General features: G+C 36.6%; 1 protein-coding gene across 3 annotated transcripts in view; it reads right to left on the reverse strand.

The window, feature by feature from the left end:
• Positions 1–24,379, reverse strand: part of SPATA6 (spermatogenesis associated 6) — a 183,146-nt gene that overhangs the window by 91,376 nt on the left and 67,391 nt on the right. For all 3 annotated transcript variants that reach the window (XM_003921583.3, XM_074380783.1, XM_074380784.1), the window contains 3 exons: positions 17,064–17,144; positions 12,194–12,487; positions 2,052–2,139 (listed from right to left, as the gene is read on the reverse strand). In XM_003921583.3, the coding sequence (XP_003921632.1) occupies positions 2,052–2,139; positions 12,194–12,487; positions 17,064–17,144 (463 nt within the window). The remainder of the gene's footprint in view (positions 1–2,051; positions 2,140–12,193; positions 12,488–17,063; positions 17,145–24,379) is intronic.

Below are 24,379 nucleotides of genomic sequence, written 5' to 3' on the forward strand. Positions count from 1 at the left end.
TTCTCTTCCTCTCTTCTAGACGGCTGCCTTCTAGTTGGGTCCTCACGTGGCAGCAAGAGAAGCTCTCTGGTGTATGTTCTAGCAAGGGCACTAATGTCATCATGAAGGCCCTGTTCTCAGGATCTCATCTAAACCTAATCACTCCCAAAGCCTCTATCGCCAAACCACCATATTAGGAGTTAGGGCTTCAACACATGAACTTTTAGGGAATACAAATTCAATCCATAATAATATCCCTGTTTAAAAAAAAAAGTGTGGTGATTCCTCAAGGATCTAGAAATAGAAATTCCATTTGACCCAGCAATCCCATTACTGAGTATATACCCAAAGGATTATAAATTGTTCTATTATAAAGACACATGCACACGTATGTTCATTGCGGCACTGTTTACAATAACAAAGACCTGGAACCAACCCAAATGCCCATCAGTGATAGACAAAGAAAATGTGGCACACATACACAATGGAATACTATGCAGTCATAAAAAAGGATGAGTTCATGTCCTTTGTAGAGACATGGATGACTATGGTAACCATCATTCTCAGCAAACTAACACAAGAACAGAAAATGAAACATTGCATGTTCTCACTCATAGGCTGGTGTTGAACAATAAGAACACATGGGCACAGGGAGGGGAATGTCACACATTGGGTTCTGATGTGGGGGTGGGGTATAGAGGAGGGACAGCTGGGGGCAGGGAGGTTGGGGAGAGATAACATTAGGAGAAATAGCTGGTAATAGGTGATGACGGGGGGATGGAGACAGCAAACCACCATGGCATGTGTGTATCTATGCAACAATCCTGAACGAGCTGCACATGTACCCCAGAACTTAAAAGTACAATATAATAAAATAAAAAAATCTATAGGCAGACTCATACAAAGACAGAGGAAAGAGAAAAAGTGAAAGAAAAAGCAAATATAATTGTATGGATTCTGAGTGAAAGCTAAATGGCAATTCTTTATACTACTATTACTTTTCCATGAATCTGAAATTACGTGAAAATAAAAATTAAAACAAAAATTAGAAGAAAAAAAAACTCATTATTGATCTCTCTGATTATACCAACTACATAGGCAGTTAACTGCTTTGATTAAAAGTTATTATAAACTACAACAGTTCTGCTGGCAAATATAATTGTCAAGAAAAATCAGGTATGTAAGTGTTCCCAAAAAATCTTCCAAAGAAATATATATATTGAAATTATCTTACATTGGCTTGTTCTTAAATCTCATTTCCCATGTCCATAAGCTTGTTCCAAGAGTAAAAACTGTGTGTAACATCTGTTTCTAATTTCACATAATCTATTATTGTGAATATAAAAAAACTTATTATCACATCTCTCTCCTTGGTAGTGCTAAAAAAAGCATAAACTCTGCATGTTTTCAGAAAAGAATGCTTAATTTTATTTTTTTTAAAATGAGACATTATACACAACAGGTTAGAAATAGAGATGAAGCTCAATGTAATGATTCTATTAGTGATTCTATTTTTTGCATTCTATTTCATTTTTCTTCCTCTATGACTTTCTCATTATGTAGTAAATTAACCTTTAAAGGTTGCTAGAGAATACTTGTTGAATTCACTAAGCAATGTCTAGAGATATTAACACTCAATGCCTTTAATTATGAAATACTATTTAACCTGCTTCATAAAAATGATCTTCCATAGGACTACTAGGGCTAAAGATGAAAAACCATTCTTATCAACACAGTTAAAATTACTTGATGAGAAAAGGGTTCCACAGTCAAGTTTAGAAAATGTTGAGTAAAAGAAAATTAAGTCATTTTTTTACTAGAATATATCACAGTTTTTAACATGTTAATATATATTCTAAATCTCAAAGAGATAATGATTCATAGTAGCACAGAAATCCTAATATTTTATAGAGAGTACCTATATGGGTGCACCACAAGTTGTAAAAAGCTACACTACACGATGTTATCCAATAATGCAACAAGGATTCTGTTTTTGTAAACTAATGCCAAGTTAAAGGCTTGATTATAGCTGAGGCAACTACCACAATGAAGAAAGATAACTTCTAGCTTACCATTGTGAACCCTTGACCATCCATCTCTTTCACAGTCTCTGCCAGAAGATCCAAATAAAGTATCCGCCCTGGGACTCGGGGGATCAACCTAGAGGAAGCAGAATTTTTATGTAAAACAGAGTTTAAACATTCTTAGACTTTCAATCTCATGGCATCAGAAAAACTACTAGAGTACAGAGACCACATATCATAAGGGAAACATGATGGTGTCCGTAAGAGTCAGGTATGTTTCAAAGTAAGAGTTTATCCAAATATTTTGTTATTCATTGCAAAATAAAATTGAAATTAAACCTCAGAAATTTGTAATTATATATGTTTGCCTACTTTAAAATGAACAGATTTGGAATTGAAATGTTTATTACTCCAGTGCCTAGTTTGCTTTCCATCACAAGGTTCAAAAAAAAAAAAAAAAAGAGCAATCTACTTTGCCATATTTTTGAAAGTCTAGCCATTTGCTTCTTATCTCCTTAGTACGCACATTTTGAATTCAAACAGTGTCTTTACTTTGCTGTGTTTAGGCCCAGCGTGTTCAGCGATATATAGCTTATTATTATAATAGCCACATTTTCTAACAAAAAGTAAAAAAAAAAAAAAAGATACAAATGTGCAAAACAGATATTCCTATTCATCAAAATTTAAAATTTCTGAGCATCAAAGGATATATCAATAGAACGAAAAGGCAACCCACTGAATCAGAGGAAATATTTACAAATCATTTATTTGATAAGGAGTTACTATCCAGAATAAAGAGCCCCTATAATTCAATAACAAAAAAAAGATTTAAAAATGAACTTGAATAGACATTTCTCCAAAGAAGTTATACAAATGCCCAATAAGAACATGAAAAAAAAAGTTCAATATCATTATCATTAAGGAAATCAGAATCAATATCATAGTGAGATACTACTTCACTGTAATTTTGAGATACCATAAAATCATAGTGACATGCCCATTAGAATGGCTATTATGAAAATAAAGTGTTGGAGAAGATGTGAAGAAATTTGAACACTCGCACTTTGCTGGTGTACAATGCAAAATGGTACACCTGCTATAAAAAACAGTATAGCAGTGTCTGAAAAAAATTTAAAACAGAACTACCATATTATTTAACAATTTTTCATCTAGGTATATACCCCAAAGAGTTGAAAGCAGGGCCTCAAAAATATATTTGTATACCCATGTTCACATTATTCACAATGTATACACTGTGACACAGCAACACTACTCATAACATCCAAAAGACGGAAGCAACTCAAGTGTCTGTCGAGAGGTGAATGAACAAACAAATGTAATATAGGCATATAGGAGAATATTATTCAACTGTAAAAGGGAAAGAAATTCTCACATACTATGACATAGATGAAACTTTATGAATATTATACTAAGCAAAACAAGCCAATCACAATGGGACAAATGATCTATAATCACACTTATACGGTTCCAACAATAGTCAAATTCATGGAAACAGAAAGTAGAATGGTAATGGTTGTCAGGGATTGGGGGACACAGGAATGGAAAGTTACTGCTTAATGGGCACAGAGTTTCAGTTTAGCAAGATGAAAAAAGTTCTAGAGATGGATGGTAGTATGGTTGCACAACATAAATATAATTAATGTTTCTAAACTACACACTCAAAGATGGTTAAAATGGTAAATGTTATATATAACCACAATTTTAAAAAAACAAGTTTTTTAAAAAAAGCCAACCCACACAATGGGTGAAATGTGGTAAATAGCCTTACAATAGGATATAATTCAACCATAAAAAGGAATCAAGTATGATATATCCAACTTAGATGAACCTCAAAAACATTGTGATAAGTGAAAAAAGCCAGACACAAAAGGCCAAATATTGTATTATTCTACTTATGCAAAATGGTAGAACAGGCAAATTCACAGAGACAGAAAACAGATTAACGGTTGCCAGGACTATGGGAAGGAAGGAACGGGGAGTGAATGCTTAATTAGTTCAGAGTTTCCATTCAGGGGACGAAGAAGTTCTAGAACCAGATAGCTGCATAACACTGAACATCCTTAAGGCAACTTAATTGTGCACTTTAAATTTGAAATGATAAACTTATGCTATGTGTATTTTACCACAATAAAAAACAAAAAAAGACCTTATTCTGTATGAATGGAAAATAAAAAAGCTGTTTAACTCCTCTAGGATAATTGCACCAGTTTCTCTGGAAGAATGCTAATTGATTTCTTAAAATTGTTTCCTATTCTTTAAGATTACTTTTCATACCATATACATTGACTACAATGTCTTTCCTAAAGTGTTACATTTTGCATATGCATGTATTAAGTTAAAATTGTGTTTGGTTACCAATTTGCTAAGCGCTTCTAAAACCATGAATGGCTACAGAGAAAAGAAAAGGTCTGGAATGCTGGGAAGATGGCCGCCTAAGAACAGCTCAGGACTTCAGCTCCCAGTGAAAGTGCAGAGGGTGAGTGAACGCCGCATTTACAGACGAACTGTTATTGCCCACAGACCAGGAGATACCCAGGCAGAGGGGTCGCCAGTGTCGCAGTCCCAGCCGGTGTGGCTGTTTTGGCCCCTGTGGGGCTGATTCCGCCCGCGCGGCTGCTGTGACCACTCCCTGTTGCTGCGGTTCTACGTACAAAAACCACTGGTCTGGGAGCCCTCTTAGCTGACGAGCAGAGACCTGAGACGGCAGAGTGGGCCATTCATCTGAAATAGCAAGTCAGGCCAGGAGATTCCTAGGCAGAAAATCCACCAGGAGCCGGCGCCGCAGTCCGAGCCGACTCCGTGAGTCGCAGTACGGGAGATCCCGGCGCCTTTTCAACAAGCGACCGGAACTCGGGGTCGTTCAACTTAAAAGAAAAGACTCGGAGTCAGGGAGCCAGGTGATCAGGCTCGGTTGGTCCCAGCCTTCCACCCCCAACAACAACCAAAACAAAAACAGTAATTGGAAACCCTCTGGGTTGAGCCCTTCAAACCAAGCACAGCTGAACCTGGACGGCCCGGCTCGGTGGGGGAGGGGCTTCCGCCATTACTGAGACTCTCCACCGCTACGGAGGCAGGCTGCCATTGCCGAGGCAACCTCCCACAACAGAGAGAGTCCGCCATAACAGAGGCGGGGCCACCATTGCCGAGACAGTTCTAACTACTCCCATATAAAAAGGACTACAGGGAAGAGCTCAGGGCAGCTGGGCGGAGCCCACAGCAGCTCAGCAAAGCCCCTGCGGGCAGGCAGTGGCTAGGCGTGCTGCTAGCTGGGCCGGTCAGACCTGAAAGAAAAATCAAAAAAAGGCAGTAGTGCAACGGAAACTCATAAAGCTCCAACTCCCTGGGACAGAGACAGACAACAGGTGGATAAACCCACAAAAATGGGAAGAAACCAGCGTAAAAAGGATGAAAACTCCCGAAACCAGAACACCTCTCCTCCTAAAAGGGATCACAACTCCTCACCAGCAAGGGAACCAGACTGGATGGAGAAGGAGAGTGATGAAATGACAGAATCAGACTTCAGAAGGTGGGTAGTTAGAAACTACAGCGAGCTAAAAGAACATGTTCTAACCGCACGCAAAGAAAATAGGAACCTTGAAAAAAGATTGGACGAACTGCTGACGAGAATGGACAGCATAGAGAGGAGTATAAGTGAATTGATGGAGCTGAAAAACGCAACGCGAGAACTTCGTGAAGCATGCACAAGCTTCAACAGCCGAATTGACCAAGCAGAAGAAAGGATATCAGAGGTTGAAGATCAACTCAATGAAATAAAAAGAGAAGGCAAGAACAGAGAAAAAAGCGCAAAAAGGAATGAACAAAATCTTCAAGAAATGTGGGACTATGTGAAAAGACCTAATCTACGTCTGATAGGTGTACCTGAATGTGATGAAGAGAATGAATCCAAGCTGGAAAATACTCTTCAGGATATTATCCGGGAAAACTTCCCCAACCTAGCAAGGCAGACCAATATTCAAATCCAGGAAATACAGAGAACACCACAAAGATATTCCGCAAGAAGAGCAACCCCAAGGCACATAATCGTCAGATTCACCAAGGTTGAAATGAAAGAGAAAATGCTAAGGGCAGCCAGAGAGAAAGGTCAGGTTACCCACAAAGGGAAGCCCATTAGACTCACAGCAGATCTCTCAGCAGAAACCCTACAAGCCAGAAGAGATTGGGGGCCAATATTCAACATCCTTAAAGAAAAGAACTTTCAACCCAGAATCTCCTATCCAGCCAAACTAAGCTTCATAAGCGAAGGAAAAATAAAATCCTTTGTGAACAAGCAAGCGCTCAGAGATTTCATCACCACCAAACCTGCTCTACAAGAACTCCTGAAAGAGGCTCTACACTTATAAAGGAACAACCAGTACCAGGCACTCCAAAAACACACCAAATGGTAAAAGAGCATCGACACAATCAAGAATCTGCATCAACTAACTAACAAAACAGCCAGGTAGCATCAAAATGAGAGTATCAAAATCACACATAACAATACTATCCCTAAATGTCAATGGACTAAATGCCCCAATCAAAAGACACAGACTGGCAAACTGGATAAAAAGCCAAAACCCATCAGTGTGCTGTATCCAGGAAACCCATCTTACATGCAAGGATACACAAAGGCTCAAAATAAAGGGATGGAGGAAGATCTACCAAGCAAATGGAGAGCAAAAAAAGGCAGGAGTTGCAACTCTCATCTCGGATAAAATAGACTTTAAAGCAACAAAGATCAAAAGAGACAAAGAAGGACATTACATAATGGTAAAAGGATCACTGCAACAAGAAGAGCTAATGATCCTAAATATATACGCACCCAATACAGGAGCACCCAGATACATAAGGCAAGTTCTCAATGACCTACAAAGAGACTTAGACTCCCACACAATAATAGTGGGAGACTTTAACACCCCACTGTCAATATTAGACAGATCATCCAGACAGAAAATCAACAAGGATATCCAGGACCTGAACTCAGACCTGGAATAAGCAAACCTAATAGACATTTACAGAACTCTCCACCCCAAATCCACAGAATATACATTCTTCTCAGCACCACATCACACCTACTCTAAAATTGACCACATAATTGGCAGTAAATCACTCCTCAGCAAATGCAAAAGAACAGAAATCATAACAAACAGTCTCTCAGACCACAGTGCAATCGAGTTAGAACTCAGAATGCAGAAACTAACTCAGAATCACACAGCTTCATGGAAACTGAACAACTTGCTCTTGAATGTTGACTGGATAAACAATGAAATGAAGGCAGAAATAAAGATGTTCTTAGAAACCAATGAGAACGAAGACACAACATACCAGAATCTCTGGGACACATTTAAAGCAGTCTCTAGAGGAAAATATATAGCAATGAGTGCCCACATGAGAAGAAAGGAGAGGTCGAAAATTGACACCCTATCATCAAAATTGAAAGAGCTAGAGGAGCAAGATCAAAAAAACTCAAAACCTAGCAGAAGACAGGAAATATCTAAGATCAGAGCAGAACTGAAGGAAATAGAGACACAAAAACTCTTCAAAAAATCAATAAATCCAGGAGCTGGTTTTTTGAAAAGATCAACAAAATAGACAGACCACTAGCCAGATTAATAAAAAAGAAAAGAGAGAATAACCAAATTGATGCAATAAAAAACGATAAAGGGGATATCACCACAGATTCCACAGAAATCCAAACCATCATCAGAGATTATTACAAACAACTCTATGCACATAAATTAGTAAACCTGGAAGAAATGGATAAATTCCTGGACACCTGCACCCTCCCAAGCCTAAACCTGGAAGAAGCCGAAACTCTGAATAGACCAATAACATGGTCTGAAGTCGAGGCAGCAATAAAGAGCCTACCACCCAAAAAAAGCCCAGGTCCAGATGGGTTCACAGCAGAATTCTACCAGACATACAAAGAGGAGCTGATACCATTCCTTCTGAAACTATTCCAGACAATCCAAAAAGAGGGAATCCTTCCCAAATCATTTTACGAGACAAACATCATCCTGATACCAAAACCCGGCAGAGACTCAACAAGAAAAGAAAATTTCAGGCCAATATCCATGATGAACATAGATGCAAAAATCTTCAATAAAATACTGGCAAACCGATTGCAACAGCATATCAAAAAGCTCATCCACCATGATCAAGTAGGATTCATCCCGGGGATGCAAGGCTGGTTCAACATACGCAAGTCCATAAACGTAATTCACCACATAAACAGAACCAAAGACAAAAACCACATGATTATCTCAATTGACGCAGAGAAGGCTTTTGACAAAATTCAACAACCCTTTATGCTAAAAACCCTCAATAAACTAGGTATTGATGGAACGTATCTCAAAACAATAAAAGCTATTTACGACAAACCAACAGCCAATATCATACTGAATGGGCAAAAACTGGAAGCATTCCCTTTGAAATCTGGCACTAGACAAGGATGCCCTCTCTCACCACTCCTATTCAATATAGTACTGGAAGTTCTAGCCAGAGCAATCAGGCAAGAAAAAGAAATAAAGGGTATTCAAATTGGAAAGGAGGAAATCAAATTGTCTCTATTTGCAGATGACATGATTGTATATCTGGAAGACCCCATCATCTCAGCCCAAAATCTCCTGAAACTGATAAACAACTTCAGCAAAGTCTCAGGATACAAAATCAACGTGCAAAAATCACAAGCATTCCTGTACACCAGTAATAGACTTCAAGAGAGCCAAATCAAGAACGAACTGCCATTCACAATTGCTACAAAGAGAATAAAGTACCTAGGAATACAACTAACAAGGAACGTAAAGGACCTCTTCAAGGAGAACTACAAGCCATTGCTCAATGAAATAAGAGAGGATACAAACAGATGGAGAAACATTCCATGTTCATGGTTAGGAAGAATCAACATTGTGAAAATGGCCATACTGCCCAAAGTAATTTACAGATTCAACACTATTCCCATCAAGCTACCAATGACCTTCTTCACAGAACTGGAAAAAAACACCTTAAACTTCATATGGAACCAAAAGAGAGCCCGCATAGCCAAGTCAACTCTAAGCAAAAAGAACAAAGCAGGAGGCATCACACTACCGGACTTCAAACTATACTACAAGGCTACAGTAATCAAAACAGCATGGTACTGGTACCGAAACAGAGATATAGACCAATGGAACAGAACAGAGGCCTCACAGGAAAAACAACATACCCACAACCATCTTATCTTCGACAAACCTGACAAAAACAAGCAATGGGGAAAGGACTCCCTGTTTAATAAATGGTGTTGGGAAAACTGGCTAGCCATGTGCAGAAAGCAGAAACAGGACCCCTTCCTGACACCTTACACCAAAATTAACTCCAGATGGATTAAAGACTTAAACATCAGACCTAACACCATAAAAACCTTAGAGGAAAATCTAGGCAAAACCATTCAGGACATAGGTGTAGGCAAGGACTTCATGACCAAAACGCCAAAAGCAATGGCAACAAAAGCCAAAATAGACAAATGGGACCTAATCAAACTCCACAGCTTCTGCACGGCAAAAGAAACAGTCAGTAGAGTGAATCGGCAACCAACAGAATGGGAAAAAATTTTTGCAGCCTACCCATCTGACAAGGGGCTGATATCCAGAATTTACAAAGAACTAAAGCAGATCTACAAGAAAAAAACAAACAAGCCCATTCAAAAATGGGCAAAGGACATGAACAGGTACTTTACAAAAGAAGACATACAGGAGGCCAACAAACATATGAAAAAATGCTCATCATCACTGGTCATCAGAGAAATGCAAATCAAAACCACATTGAGATACCATCTCACACCAGTTAGAATGGCGATCATTAAAAAATCGGGAAACAACAGATGCTGGAGAGGATGTGGAGAAATAGGAACACTTTTACACTGTTGGTGGGAATGTAAATTAGTTCAACCATTGTGGAAGACAGTGTGGCGATTCCTCAAGGACCTAAAAATAGAAATCCCATTTGACCCAGCAATCCCATTACTGGGTATATATCCAAAGGATTATAAATCATTCTACTACAAGGACACGTGCACACGAATGTTCATTGCAGCACTGTTTACAATAGCAAAGACCTGGAACCAACCCAAATGCCCAACGATGATAGACTGGATAGGGAAAATGTGGTACATATACACCACGGAATATTACACAGCCATCAAAAAGGATGAGCTCACGTCCTTTGTAGGGACATGGATGAACCTGGAAACCATCATTCTCAGCAAACTGACACAAGAGCAGAAAATCAAACACCGTATATTCTCACTCATAGGCGGGTGCTGAACAATGAGAACACAAGGACACAGGGAGGGGAGCACTACACACTGGGGTCCGTTGGGGGGAAATGGGGGAGGGGCGGGGGGTGGGGAAGTGGGAAGAGATAGCATGGGGAGAAATGACAGATACAGGTGAGGGGACGGAAGGCAGCAAACCACACTGCCATGTGTGTACCTATGCAACAATCTTGCATGTTCATCACATGTACCCCGAAACCTAAAATGCAATAAAATAAAATAAAATAAAATAAAATAAAATAAAATAAAAAGAAAAGGTCTATGTTTACAAATACAATTGAAAAATCCACTTTCCTATTTAATAATGTAATTTTCTAAGTATAGAATTAGAAGTAGGCATTTCTGCTTGTTGAAAAGCTAGGGAGGGAAACTATTTAAATACAAATTTTAAAGTTTGTACCAAGCAATATTAGAATTATTCCATTCTAAACAATGACATAAAAAGCAATAATAAAACACACATTTAAAGAAAAGCAGTTATTTTTTTCAAAAAAATTTAACATGGCTACTCCCACAATATTTATTTTTGTACATAGGCATTTTAATTAAAATGCTACAATTCCTTCAGATGAAAATATAATTTTTCTTTTCAATTTAATTTGTAATTATGGGCAGACTTAAAGGCATTCTAAAACTAACATCAAATATGCAACTATTATCTGAATACTGGTCAAACAACAACAAAAAAAGTGACCAAAACTTATAATCAAATTATGTAGAAATGAGAAAATAGTCACAATAACCTCAAAAAAACATTGCCACTTAAAAGTATCCATTACACTATAAATTTTCTTTTATAATAAAAAAATCTATTAAGAGCTGAAAAAAAAGGACTCAGAGTCAAAATACAGGTGGAATGAAACGTTGCTAAAGGTATATTTCATTTGTTTTAAAAGGGTATCACAAAGAAAATCTGAACTTTCAGATGGTGTATGTTCAAAGTTATTAGCCCACCAAAGGAGCATATTTACATGTTGGATTAATTCATTTTAGAATTCAGAAAAAATGAACTAAAGACATTAGTCATATTTTTATAGGTATCTCAGAAAGTTATTTTGCCTCTATCAGCACTTAAATCTTGAGGTTTAGCATTATTATATATGTATATTATATAAATTCATATTTTTATTAGTTTGAAAGCTTTTGGTAAAGAATTGCTTTTAAGGTAAAAACACTTTATAAAAATTCAGGAAACCATGAAGATTCTGTGGGAGTCCTTTACTAAACATTCTGATTACAAACCCTTAAATTTAGTCAAAGTCTATTTGATAATCATATAAACACAAGACTCTAAATTTCAACTATATCAAAAGCACAATTTGGTATAGAAAGATTAGAACTATGTTACCCTTAAATGAACTTTTTTCACTTTCAAAGGCCTTCTCATATTCATAAAATAATTTGCTTTGAAGATCAATTATACAAAGCTTACCCAAGGGACGTAATTTAAAAGGAAACTTCCTTTCCATTTTAATTTTTATAATTTAAAAAAGGAGGGTCTTCCTTTTTATATAGAATACTTGGCTCTCTTTTAAAGCCATACTCTGCCATTTTAATACTAATGTCAATTGCAACCAAGTTCAGTTGGTAGTTATTATGCTATCTACTATATAAGAAAGAAAACCGAGATGAGAGGACTTAATATGGCATTCATAACACAGCTTGATTTCCATCAGGTCTGAAGACTGAAAAAAAGCAAGTTCTTTCATTCTAAATTAATTTCCCATCTTAGATTGCTGGGCTAGCAGTCAGGAAAGAAAAGTATTAATATAAGCTAGAAGCTGAACGATATTTCAGAATAACATTTTTTGGGGGAAAATACTGATCAGTTTCAAATAGAAATGCTTAAGAGAACACATACATGTCTAATCACAAATGGAGGTTTATCTGTTTCCTTTTTGAACTCATAGGGTCCCAGATTTAAATGGGCCAGCCGCCGCCTGGTATCTTCAGATAGCTCACACATGCGTCTTTTTGTGTAGGGAGATGGAGAGTGTGATTTTGAAGAGATTGTAGGCTGTTCGTAGTTTTTTGCATTTATGCAATATTTACTTCTCTCAGGTGACTTGGATTTTTTCTTTTGTGATCTTGATGTTCTGTTTTGCAGTCTGCCGTGTGATTTTTCAGCTGGAGCCGAATGGTAAATAAATTTATCCTAAACATAAAAAATAAAAATTAACTTCGTCAAAGGGGATTTTTAAAATTTCTATTGGTAAAAAAAAAAAAAAATTATAAAGTAATTTAAATAAGATACAAAATCTATCAAAGTCAATTAGATCAGTCCTTCCTATCTGTGCTGATCCTGGAATAAGTCAAATCCACATTTTCCTAGATAATTCTTTCTATAGTCGTTATTGAAGTATACTGTCTCAAACTTCCTTAAGTCCAACTAACAAGGACATTATAAAAATTAAAGCCCAATATTTAATCACCTGAAAAATTTAAGAAACAATATCAAAAAATTATTTTTCAGTATACCAAAAAAGCAAAAACATTGGTTATCATATATATTGATGTAACTGGCTATATAACTATGTTTAATGTTAAAAATACATGCCAAATTAGTTGATCACAAAATCTTTACACAGAAAACTATAAAAATAAGTTTCATCCCTTCGGTTATAATTATATAAATGTACAACACAAATGTCTGAAGAACAACTCTATACGTATTTTATTGAAATGTATTATTTGGATTGTAATACATACTTTAAGCTCCCTACCAAGCTGTAACTTCACTATGACAGATAAACATACTATCTAATTCTGGTCCCATATTTTTATAAAATTAGAAACATAAAAAACATTATAAACTTAATAAGTGGTATTTTTTCTTCCAATAAAACTGGTTACCAGTCTAAGAATTTTGAGGCTAAATAAAATTTGATAATTCTAATTTTGCTAATTTGTTAGAATAACGTCTTATTCAAATAATCTCTGCCTTATAAATGCCTTAATATTTAGATTACAAGCAAATAATGTAACATTTCTCCATACTTCACCCAGAGTTACAAGAAGCTTTTCAATTCAAGAAAATGGGCTGCTGAGAATTTTTGAATGTCTTCCTAATTTTAATCATTTTTAAAAGCCACCAATCCTACACCTGCTCTACTTCCTCAACATCCCTATTTGCTAAGGGTAACTTAGTAAATAAAATACAAATGTGAATAGGATAAAGAAGAGTCAAAAATTTTTAAGTGGATACACAGAAAAATTAATTTTCCTAAATGAAAACAAGCTTCAGCTGGGGCAATGGTCTATGCATTTCATACAGACCAGCTGCATCAGACTACTTCATCTTTCTTTCTTCTATAGTTCCCGGTATGCTTCTGGACCTTCTCTACCTTGTTCAATGACTTCAAAAAGTAATTCAGAATTTGTCTGCCATATCCATTTCATCCATCTCTATGACATCACAGACTTACAGAAGCAAGGAATGTTAGCATTAGAAAGGATCTTTGAGATTTACTAAAACATCAAGCAATGAATCTTTCTAAGACCTTGTAATTACGAGTTTCTGCTTGTCAGCTTTAATTATCTAATTCTACTGTATCTTGGATTTTATAAATATGCAGATCCATTGCATCCCCAATTCTGAAAATCCCTTGCTGACCAAAACCTCTTTTCCTCAACCGACTTTTTTCTCATTGAATCTGCTACTTGCCCTTTTCACCTCCTCAGTCCCTAGAACTCTTGCCTCAAGTTCTTTACACATTTTTAGTATCTCTTATCTCCAGACCCAACTAAACTCATAATTATCCATTTCAGCAATGCTGTAAAATTCCTTCTTATAGATCTACCTCTGATTATATCAAACCTTAATTAACCTCATCTTCTTTATTAAAGCTTTTACTATTGCATACTACTAAAGAAAGTTATAAATTACATAGTATCTACTACAAATGCATGCTGTCTAACCCTACTTATTCCTAATGCATCCTGTTCATGCCTAGTAAAACTTTTTTAAAAAGTGACTGTGTCATACTATTTGTAAAAGGGATTGACCATGTGACTTGCTTTGGACAACAGAAAAATAGTACATGTAGCACAAGGAGAGACTTGGAAAATACTTAAACTCTCTTACTCCTAAAAACCTTCCTGCTACCATGAATGAGCTGGAATTCTTAGCCTCATAGATGATGAGAGCCTTGTGACTATCGTCCCAGCTGAAATCAAGCTCATCACCAGAAATTTAAGATCCTTTCCCTGGGCAAAACGTCTGCCACTGTCAGACATGTGAGTAAAGCCATCCTAAACCATTCATCCCTAGCCAGCCATTCTAAACTAAAAGAATCAACCAGCAGATCCACAGAGTTGTGAGAAACACTTGCTGTTTTAAGTCACTAAGTTAGTGAGGTTTGTAATACAACCAAAACTATGTGATACAGCAGATTAACACATTTATATTCATAAAGTTACTACTGATATTTAACTATTTAGGTAATAAATTCCACTTTGCAGTAGGTAAAAACAATGAGTAGAAATGAAAACTAGTTTTGTTCCAGAAAATTCATAGTAATATGCTTAATTTTTCAGTCCATTCAGTTAGTGACAAAATATCCAATTAGAAAATAAAGTGCCAAAAGGAATAAACATGATTATAAGCATTTTTGTAAACCTAAAATTTTTTTACAGCTTCACTTCTCTCAAAAGTAAAAATAGTTTGTATTGTCTTTGAAACCAAAAATGCTGCTTTATAGCCATTAAAATTTTAATTATAACTAATATTCACTTGAAAAAGTAGACCTACCGCCTTCTTAAATACAATCAAAGACTGTTAACATTCAGAATTTTAATGTAAAAGTTAATACTCTGTTGTGCCTGCCAGGTAATTTTTCTATCTCATATTTCAACTACTTCTGTATCTCCCCCAAATGTCTTAATTTCTTAAAAACATAGCCATAGTAACAGCTCCAATATTCATTAATAATGTTATATGCCAGGTATACTGCATATATTCCCTAATCTTTACAGAAGCCTTATGAGGAACTCAAGCCTAGATCTGTCTGTTTCTGCAAAGAATATTTAAATAAAACATATTTCCTTAAATACTGACACAAATGCCTTTTCTCTCTTATCTCTTCAATAAAGATCCTAAGTCAAAAAAATAAATAAATAAATGAAGCATCCTATCAAAAGTTTATAGAGGAAAATATTAGTTCATAAGTACAATTAAATTATGAACGGGTGATGGCTTTACATTTAGAAATGGCTTTCACCAAGCTGTACCCTTACAATGTATGTACTTTTCTATGTATATGCTGTAATTCAGACAAAATGTTAAAAGGAAAGAAAGACTTCTCTATCCATCTATTGGAAAAACATACTCCAGTGTGAAGAAAAAAACTGTCAAGAGTCCAAGCAAAGCATTTCTAACAATTTACAATGTGCACAGTGCACATCTAAAAATAAGTCAATAACATATCTCTGTATTTGGCAAGCATAGGTTTTTAGAGCACTAAAAGCTGTGTTTCAGCTTGCATCTAAAAGATAAATAAGTACAGCCTGACTCTGAATTATTCAATATCTTCCTAAATAAAATAAGAATGATCCCCTCAATAATTCTATATTTTACCTTTCTTAGCTCAGGTCACAGTTATCATCCTCAGCAAATTTATGTGAACACTGATAATGCAGTAAACAAACAATCTACTCCTTCCATGGTAAGCCTGCCCTTTTGAGCCCTCTGAGCTTTACATATTATTGGCTCTTCATCATAGGTCACTGTTACTCTCTCACAGTGCAACTGCACATGAGTGATATCTAGACATTGTTAGATAACCTGTGGACAAGGAAATAAGCTACCTTGGTAACTCAGTAAGAATTCAGACCAGGCCAGGCACATTAGTACACACTCATATTCCCAGTATTCTGGGAGGCCAAGGTGGGTGGACTGTCTGAGCCCCGGAATTCAAGACCAGCCTGAGCAACATGACAAACCCTGTCTCAAAAAAAAAAAAAAAAATACAAAAATTAGCCGGGTGTGGTGGCGCGAACCTGTAGTCCCAGCTACTAAGGGGACTGAGGCAGGAGGATCGCTTTAGCCCGGGAGGTCAAAGCTGCATACACTGCCCTCCACCCTGGGCAACAGAGTAAGACCCTGTCTCAAATATATTTTTAAAAGGAAAAAAAAAAAAAGAAGTCAGACCAAATGGAGTATTAGATCCAGATATCTCAGACACAGATGATCCTTAGGCTGGAATGTCCAAGATTCTCTTGATCTGGCAGTACCAGTATAGCCACCAAACTGAGCAACAGTTCCTTAAGAAATCAGAGACAGTCAAGAAACCATACTCACTAAACACCAGTATCCCATCTGAGAACTCTGGTAACATTTGCTAAAAAAGGTATCCTGTGAACATTTTGTAGTAACCTGTAACTTCCATAAAATTTAAAAGATGCCTAGATCTCTGTGAGACTATTTGATCCTAACATCTTTATGGCAGGTTGATTTCTGTGCATTAAAACGAAAACGTCCAAGAAGTAAAAAACAGTAGTAATAATCATCACATGATGACATCCTCTATCAAACATACCAAGCTTTTCATTCTCACATTTACTAAGATGTAACCATACTGTTAAATATCTGTATTGTTTTACTTAAACTAAAAATTTATCCCCGAAAAAGTGAAGAGTTGCAGCCAAAAATAAAGAAATAATGCTTGCTAAATGGCCACAAAGATGACCAAATAAATTAAAACTATTAAATAATTTATACAAACAATTTTAACCTGAGTGCGGCATTTCCTTGAACTAATCAGACATTCAGTAATCACTGAAGTTGTAGAAAATTCCAGCTTTGGAGCATTTCCCTGAGAAGAAAGAAGAGGGTACTATTAGACATTTCCATTTACATGAAGATAATTATTAATGATAAGAATATGATCTAAAGTAAAATGAACCATCAAAGTTCAGCTGTTTCATTGTTAGTTTGAACTTTTTATTAAAGATTAAAAACAACATAGTAATGGCTAAATGTTAGTAAGTAATCAGTGTCTCTGATGATGATTCAGTTATGACTGATTACTTTTAAAATTAATCTATTTTTTCATTTTTAAGTATTTCCCTGTCAAATTACTTCACATGTTTAAACTATGATACATTATAGTCATAAATATATAAACATACTTAATAAATTTCAGCTTTTTTCTTTTACAACTTAAGACATATTTTACTATATAGTCAAGAAATAAAGGTTAGCTTGATTTAGCCATTCCACAATGTATACATATATCAAACATCATGTTGTATATCATAAATATATACAATATGTATTTCTCAATTTTGCTTTTCTTAGGGACAAAGTCTCTGGAGTATAGTGGTACCATCAAGCTCACTGCAGACTCTAACTCTTGGACTTAAGTGATCCTCTCCCAAGTAGGCTTCCAAGTAGCTAGGACTACAGGACACGTTACTACATTAGCTAATGTTTTCATTATTTTGTAGATACAGGATCTCACTATGTCACACAAGCTGGTATCAAACTCCTGGCCTCAAGCAATCCTCCTGCCTCAGCCTCCTGAAGCACTAGAATTACAGACATGAGCCACTGGACCTGGCCTGTCCATTAAAATTTTAAAAAACAAAAGCAAAAAATCCAGCTTCTGGGCATGTAGTTCCTGAAAATAGAAAAGATAAATCTCTACTAATTCCGCCAACATTTTTTCCTATAATGTATCTTACATTCATGTCTAAAAATGAATGTGGCTTGTATTTCTAACATTTCAATCATCATCTTGAACACTCTTTGAAATAAATAGAAATAAATACGCTAGTAAAATTCAAAAGGACGGTAACAAAGTATCTGTGAAAGTTCTGGAAGCACACAATTACGCATTCACCAAAACATTAAAGAATATAGTCCACGCCCAGGGCAGTTTCATTCTAATACAGTAGAAATCAGACATTGACCAAAGTATTAGGTTGGTGCAAAAATAACTGTGGTTGAACACCTACATTTGGCCTCAACAGATCCAACCCATGATTAAGTTCAAAAACATCACATATATTAAAGAAGAGGTAAATCGGAGTTGCCTAACAATTAACTGAACTGATGTAATCTTGAAAACTTAACACTGTCATTCTTACCATATTTTACTCATTAGAATCACTACAGTCTACACTCAAGAAGAGCAGTCAGGCTACATTTTCAATGTGTGTTTTTCTGCAAACATATCTTCATAGTGATATCTACTATGTCTGCTTGTTAATTATCGAGTACTACAAAACAAATCACCTTGAAACTTAGTGGTTTAAAGCATGAGTAAACATTTATTATCTCGCGTAATTTCTGTGGGTCAGAAGTCTGAGAGAGGTTAAGCTATGTGTTTCTGTGTTGAAATTTCTCATTAAATTGTGGTCAAGATGTCATTTAGGCTGCAGTCACCTGAAAGCACGACTAGAGCTAGAGCAGCTGCTTCTCAAGTAGGTTCATTCACAGGGCTGTTGGCTGGAAGCCTGAGTTCCTTTCTAGCTTTTGGCAAGTTCAGCAACTCATAAACCTCTCCAAAGGGCTATTGAGTGTCTTCATGATGTGGCTCTAGTTAATCGAAGTGGATAATTCAAGAGCAAAGCAAGAAAGAAGCCACAATGATGTAGTCTCAGAATCCCACACTGTCACCCCTACCATATTCTATTCATTAGACTCACTAAGTATAATCCAAACTTAAGGACAGAGTAGTTAGGCTACCTTTTCAATGAAGGAGTAGCAAAACTTTTGTGCACAGGTTTAAAACCACCAGTCTGCTCTCTGACCACAAACTACTTACATTCCTCTCACATGCAAAATACATTCAAGCTCCACCAGAAAAAAAAAGAAAAGAATTAGTCTTATCCTTCTACTACTTCAGCTTGAAATCCGAGATGTTGGCATCTTAATAAAATCCTGGTACAGATAAAGCTACTGAGGTGTAGTTCTTCATGTACAGCTCCTAAAAATACAGTTTCTTACAATCAGAAGATATATGACCTAAGGAGAAAAGTTATCTGCCTCACACATGCCCAAGGTGCACATGTGCAGCATGCACAGGACAATCACTACAGACATTCCTGTTCAAAAAGGGGAAAATAGGATAACAAATCTGAAATACAGCCAGGGAAATGGTAGACCTTCCTTGATTAGGACTTAGTCCTGTTTCTGTTCAGAAATAACTATCCAAGGTTCTTGGCTTCACATTCTGGATACTTGCTTTCATCCTTCGAATCACTATTTCTTTGCAAAGAGAGGTAGACTGTTTGAAGCTGCGTAGTGCTCTGAGTTTGGGTCCTATCAATAGAATTTTGAGGATTCAGGAGCCTTTTCCTTTTGTAACGTGTCTCTCAATTATGGACCAAACTGGTGGCATTTCTGCCAACATCATGTTCTTACATTTCTTTTTTTGGTACTCATGTGAATCTTATTGGAGTTCACTCCATTAGACAAAAGCCACACTCTTCTCTATACTGGAATTCTGCTGAGAATGCTGAGAAACAGTACCCTTAAGTGTTTAAGCAAAGCTGTTTGATTAAATGATTTTCTAAGGTGAAATGTTAGATATTTATGAGGTTTTAATGAAAGATTTTACAGTCACATCCTTAGTTTCACCATCGGATCATAATTTTCCAAAAGTACCCTGAAATGATTTTTGCTCATAAGTCATTTCTTCAATTTCAACATTGCCTGCCACTGGGAAGGACTCAGAACCATCAGAATCAGTAAGGTCCAACTCTTTCTTAATAGCCTTTCTTTTCCTTTTCTCTCCCCTCATATTGTGCAACACACAGCAAAAAGAAACCAAATATCCCCTTTAACACTGCCTGCAAGCATCCTTAGACTACCGTTTCATTAGACACCTGTTCTACATTCCACATTAATATAGGTGGCTGTGCTGCTAAACTTGCTGCTGTTACGTAACAAGAATCCCCTTCTTCACTAGTTTTCAGTAAGATTTATCACACTTTCCTGCAAATGCTCATCTGAAAATTTCTTCAAGGATCTTCAAGCTTCAACACTCTTGCAGAGTCTGTCCAGCTTCTACCCTCTCCTCTATGAGAGACAGCTGCTTGAGGGTTCTTACACATGACAGGTGACTTCCACCACATGAGTGATCCTCAGGTGAGTGCAAACCAAAAGCCCCAATGATTTTAATGACCTGATACCAAAAGTGCAATACTGTCACTTTTGTCATGTATCTGTTAGAATCACTGGAAATAGTGACAACAGGAGGGGAACTAGCTCTGCCTTAGAAAGAGAGGAATATCAAAGAATTTCTGGATGTATTTTGTTAACTACCACAACCTGGATTGTAACTTATCACTTTACCCCTTCCCATATATTGCTGGTCACATAATAAGAACTCAATCAATGTTTTAGCCTTTATTTTACTGAATTTTAAAGATCCAGCTGTATCAATGTTCCCCAGAGAAACAAAACTCATAGGATATACATAAAGAGACTTATTTTAAAGAATTAGTTCACACAATTGAGGGAGATGAGAAGTCCAAAATCCACAGCTGGATTTTGGACTTCTCATGGTAAGCTGGAAACTTGGGGAAAAGTTGATGTGCGATCCTGAGTGTGAAATCTGTAGGGCAGGCCTGCAGGCTAGAAACTAAGACAGAATTTCTGCTACAGTCTTGAGGCAAAATTCCTCCTTCAGACCGGGAACTGTGACTTATATCTGTAATCCCAGTGCCTTGGGAGACCAAGCCCAAGAGTTCAAGACCAACCTGAGCAGCCGAGAAAGACCCTGTCTGTACCAAAAAAAAAATTTTTTTTAATTTGCTGGGTAAGGTGGTGAATTTCTGTCATTGGAGCTACTTGGGAGACTGCGGTGAAAGGACAGCTTGAGTCCAGGAGCTCACGGCTGCAGTAAGCCATGATCATGCAAGTGCACTCCAGCCTGAGCAACAAAGCAAGACCCTGCCTCAAAAGCAAAACAAAACAAAATAATCCCTGCTTTATCAGAAAACTATTTTTCCTTTTCAGGTCTTCAGCTTATTAGATGAAGCCCACTCAAATTGCTAAAGTAATCTCGAAGGTTATCTCCTTTATTAAAGTCAAGTAATTGTAAATATTAATCACAACTATCAAATACTTTTTAGAGTAACATCTAGACTTGCGTTTGGTCAAATAACTGGGCACCATAATCTAGCCAAATTGACACACAAAATTAACCATCACACTATTTCAAATGTCAGTTCATCTATGAAGTCTACAACAAGATGCAATTCATTCATTCCGTTTAATCAAGAGACATTTATTAAGTAACTACTCCAGGCAAGATACTGTGTTAAGTGTTCAATTCAAACGTGAGAAAGTCAGAGATTCTGTTTTAACAGCGTTCACAATCTAGAACAGGAGACATTATCATCATCACTACTCCATCATCACCATCATGATATTCATGGCTATCATCATATCACTAACATTTATTGAGCGTTTACTTGCCAGACATTGCTATAACCGTTTACAAGTTTACATTAATATACCCAAAAACCCTATGATATCTCCATGTTACAGTGCTTTGCCAAAGGTTACTCAGTTCATCCATGAAAGTGGCAGAAATTAATCCCAAATGTGGTCTGAATCCTTGCCATAGTAAAGGCTTTAGGAGGCTAGCCTGGGACTCACAGATGATTATGCACAATCACAAGAATTCCCAGAAGGAGTGCATTGTTTTCTGCCAGGGCAACAAACTACTGATTGAAGCATTTGTCCTATTCATATTTAAATATAATGATAGATATGGCTAGATTTAGAACTGCCAATTTAGTGTTCAGTTTATGTATGTTCTATGTATTTTTATTCTTTGAGGCTTTCTAGGAATCTCACTTGCATATGCATAGGTAAGTGGTCATGCAATTAACCCATAAGAGTCCCACCCTCTACTGCTTAACTGTGTGTAGATTAGGAAATCATTCAAAATTGCAGCCAAGACTCCAATCTCCCTTTGCTTTCACTTTTGGCTGGACTTTGAGTGTCTCCCCTTGATACGTAGTTTCACAGTCGGCCAAGAATAGGTGGAGAGTTTACCTCCGTCCTTTATTATTATCTTACTTCCAGGACCTCCCTGTCAACTTTCTGCCAGGTATAATCCTTGCCCCAGTTAGAGCTCTGCCTAGCAAAGTTGTTGGGTTTCTTCATCTGCTCTAACTGAATCCACCACAGTTGGCAGGCAAAGCCATACTATTTGTGTCATGCACAAAATTGATTCTGACCTCCCAAGTAGCAAAGCTGCTGATTTTTGCACCTAGCTCCAGAACCGATAAACTCTCATTCTCACTTACCAAACAGAGTATAAGAGCATCCCAGGCAAGAATGCTAATACTCTCGTCAGTCTGCTAATACTCTTGCCGGTTATACCCAAAGCTCTAGAAGTTTCTCAAGCACGAAAACTTCATTTGTCTTTCCTTGTCAGTTTCCAGTATCCTGATTTTGCTGTTTGTGGAAATTTTGTCTAGTTTAATACTCATTTTGTGTGGAAGGAAGAACTCTCAATACCTTCAAACTGCCATTTCTAGAAGTCCTAATTTTTATATATTTTTGCTTTAATAATCCATCATCTTCCAAATAAATGTAAAAGTAATTCAAAATAAATGATGAAAAAATAAATCCCAGTTAATGGTCCCTAATCTTGAGTTTATATTGCCATATTGGTATCATACAGAATTTTTAATTACCTTAAAGAGATCATAGTTTTAAAATACGATTATTTGTTCACTGTATGTTTCCACACAGATCTTGAAATACTCTTTGAAGACTTTTATAGTACAGAAGCTTGCTAATGGACAATGAAATATCCCAAAGAAGGTATAGCTACATAGACTTACTACTTAGTCAACTTTTATACTTTCATTAAGATGAACCAGCTTTTTCTTGGAATAGGGCATATGATAAATCTATAGGAGAAATTACTTTGTTCAGTATATCTGTTCCTACATCAATACTCTCCTTATTCAAGCTACTCTGACATTGTACAAAGTTAGTTTTAAAGATCTGTCCAAATAATATCAAGCTAGACTATTTTTGCTTTTCCTCTTTTAAAATGGCATGGGCTTCTCTCAGTTTCCCTGCATGGAAGACTTATTTTCAGCAATAAAATATTTTCAAATCATCCACAGAACCTGAAGGAAGTTATAGTAAAAGACAGAGAGTAAGCTGTCACTTAATGCAGGTTTCAATTTTAGGTGTATGAACATTACATTACATAAATGTTTTACAACTAATCTACCAAATTCCTACTAACAGACATAACAATCATTTCCATTTTCACTATTATGAACAAACAAGCAAACATTTTTAAAAAGGCTCTTAGCATACCAGAGAGAATACACCTTTAAGACAGATATTGTTATTAGTCCATTTTAATGGTACTGATAAAGACATACCAGAGAATGGGCAATTTACAAAAGAAAGAGGCTTATTGGACTTACACTTCCACATAGCTGGGGAGGTCTCACAATCATGATGGAAGGCAGGGAAGGAGCAAGTCACATCTTATATGGATGGCGTCAGACAAAGAGAGAGTGTATGCAGAGAAACTCCTGTTTTAAAACCATCTGATCTCATGAGACCAATTAATTATCATGAACAGCATGGGAAAGATCCATCCCCATGATTCAATGATCTCCCACTAGGTCCTTCCCACAACATACGAGAATTATGGGAGCTGCAAGAGGAGATCTGGGTGGGGACACAGAGCTATACCACATCCTTCCATCCCTGGGTCCTCCTAAATCTCGTATCTTCACAGTTCAAAACCAATCATGCCTTCCCAACAGCCCCCCAAAGTCTTAACTCATTTCAGCATTAACTCAAAAGTCCACAGTCCAAAGTCTCGAGACAAGGCAAGTCCCTTCTGCTTATGAGCCTGTAAAATCAAACGCAAGTTAGTTACTTCCTAGATAAAATGGGGGTACAAGCATTGAGTAAATACAACAATTCCAAATGGGAGAAATTCGCCAAAACAAAAGGGCTACAGGCCCCATGCAAGTTCAAAATCCAGCGAGGCAATCAAACCTTAAAGCTCCAAAATGATCTCCTTTGACTCCATATCTCACATCCAGG

Source organism: Saimiri boliviensis, chromosome 11, assembly GCF_048565385.1.
Source record: "Saimiri boliviensis isolate mSaiBol1 chromosome 11, mSaiBol1.pri, whole genome shotgun sequence".
Taxonomy (NCBI): domain Eukaryota; kingdom Metazoa; phylum Chordata; class Mammalia; order Primates; family Cebidae; genus Saimiri; species Saimiri boliviensis.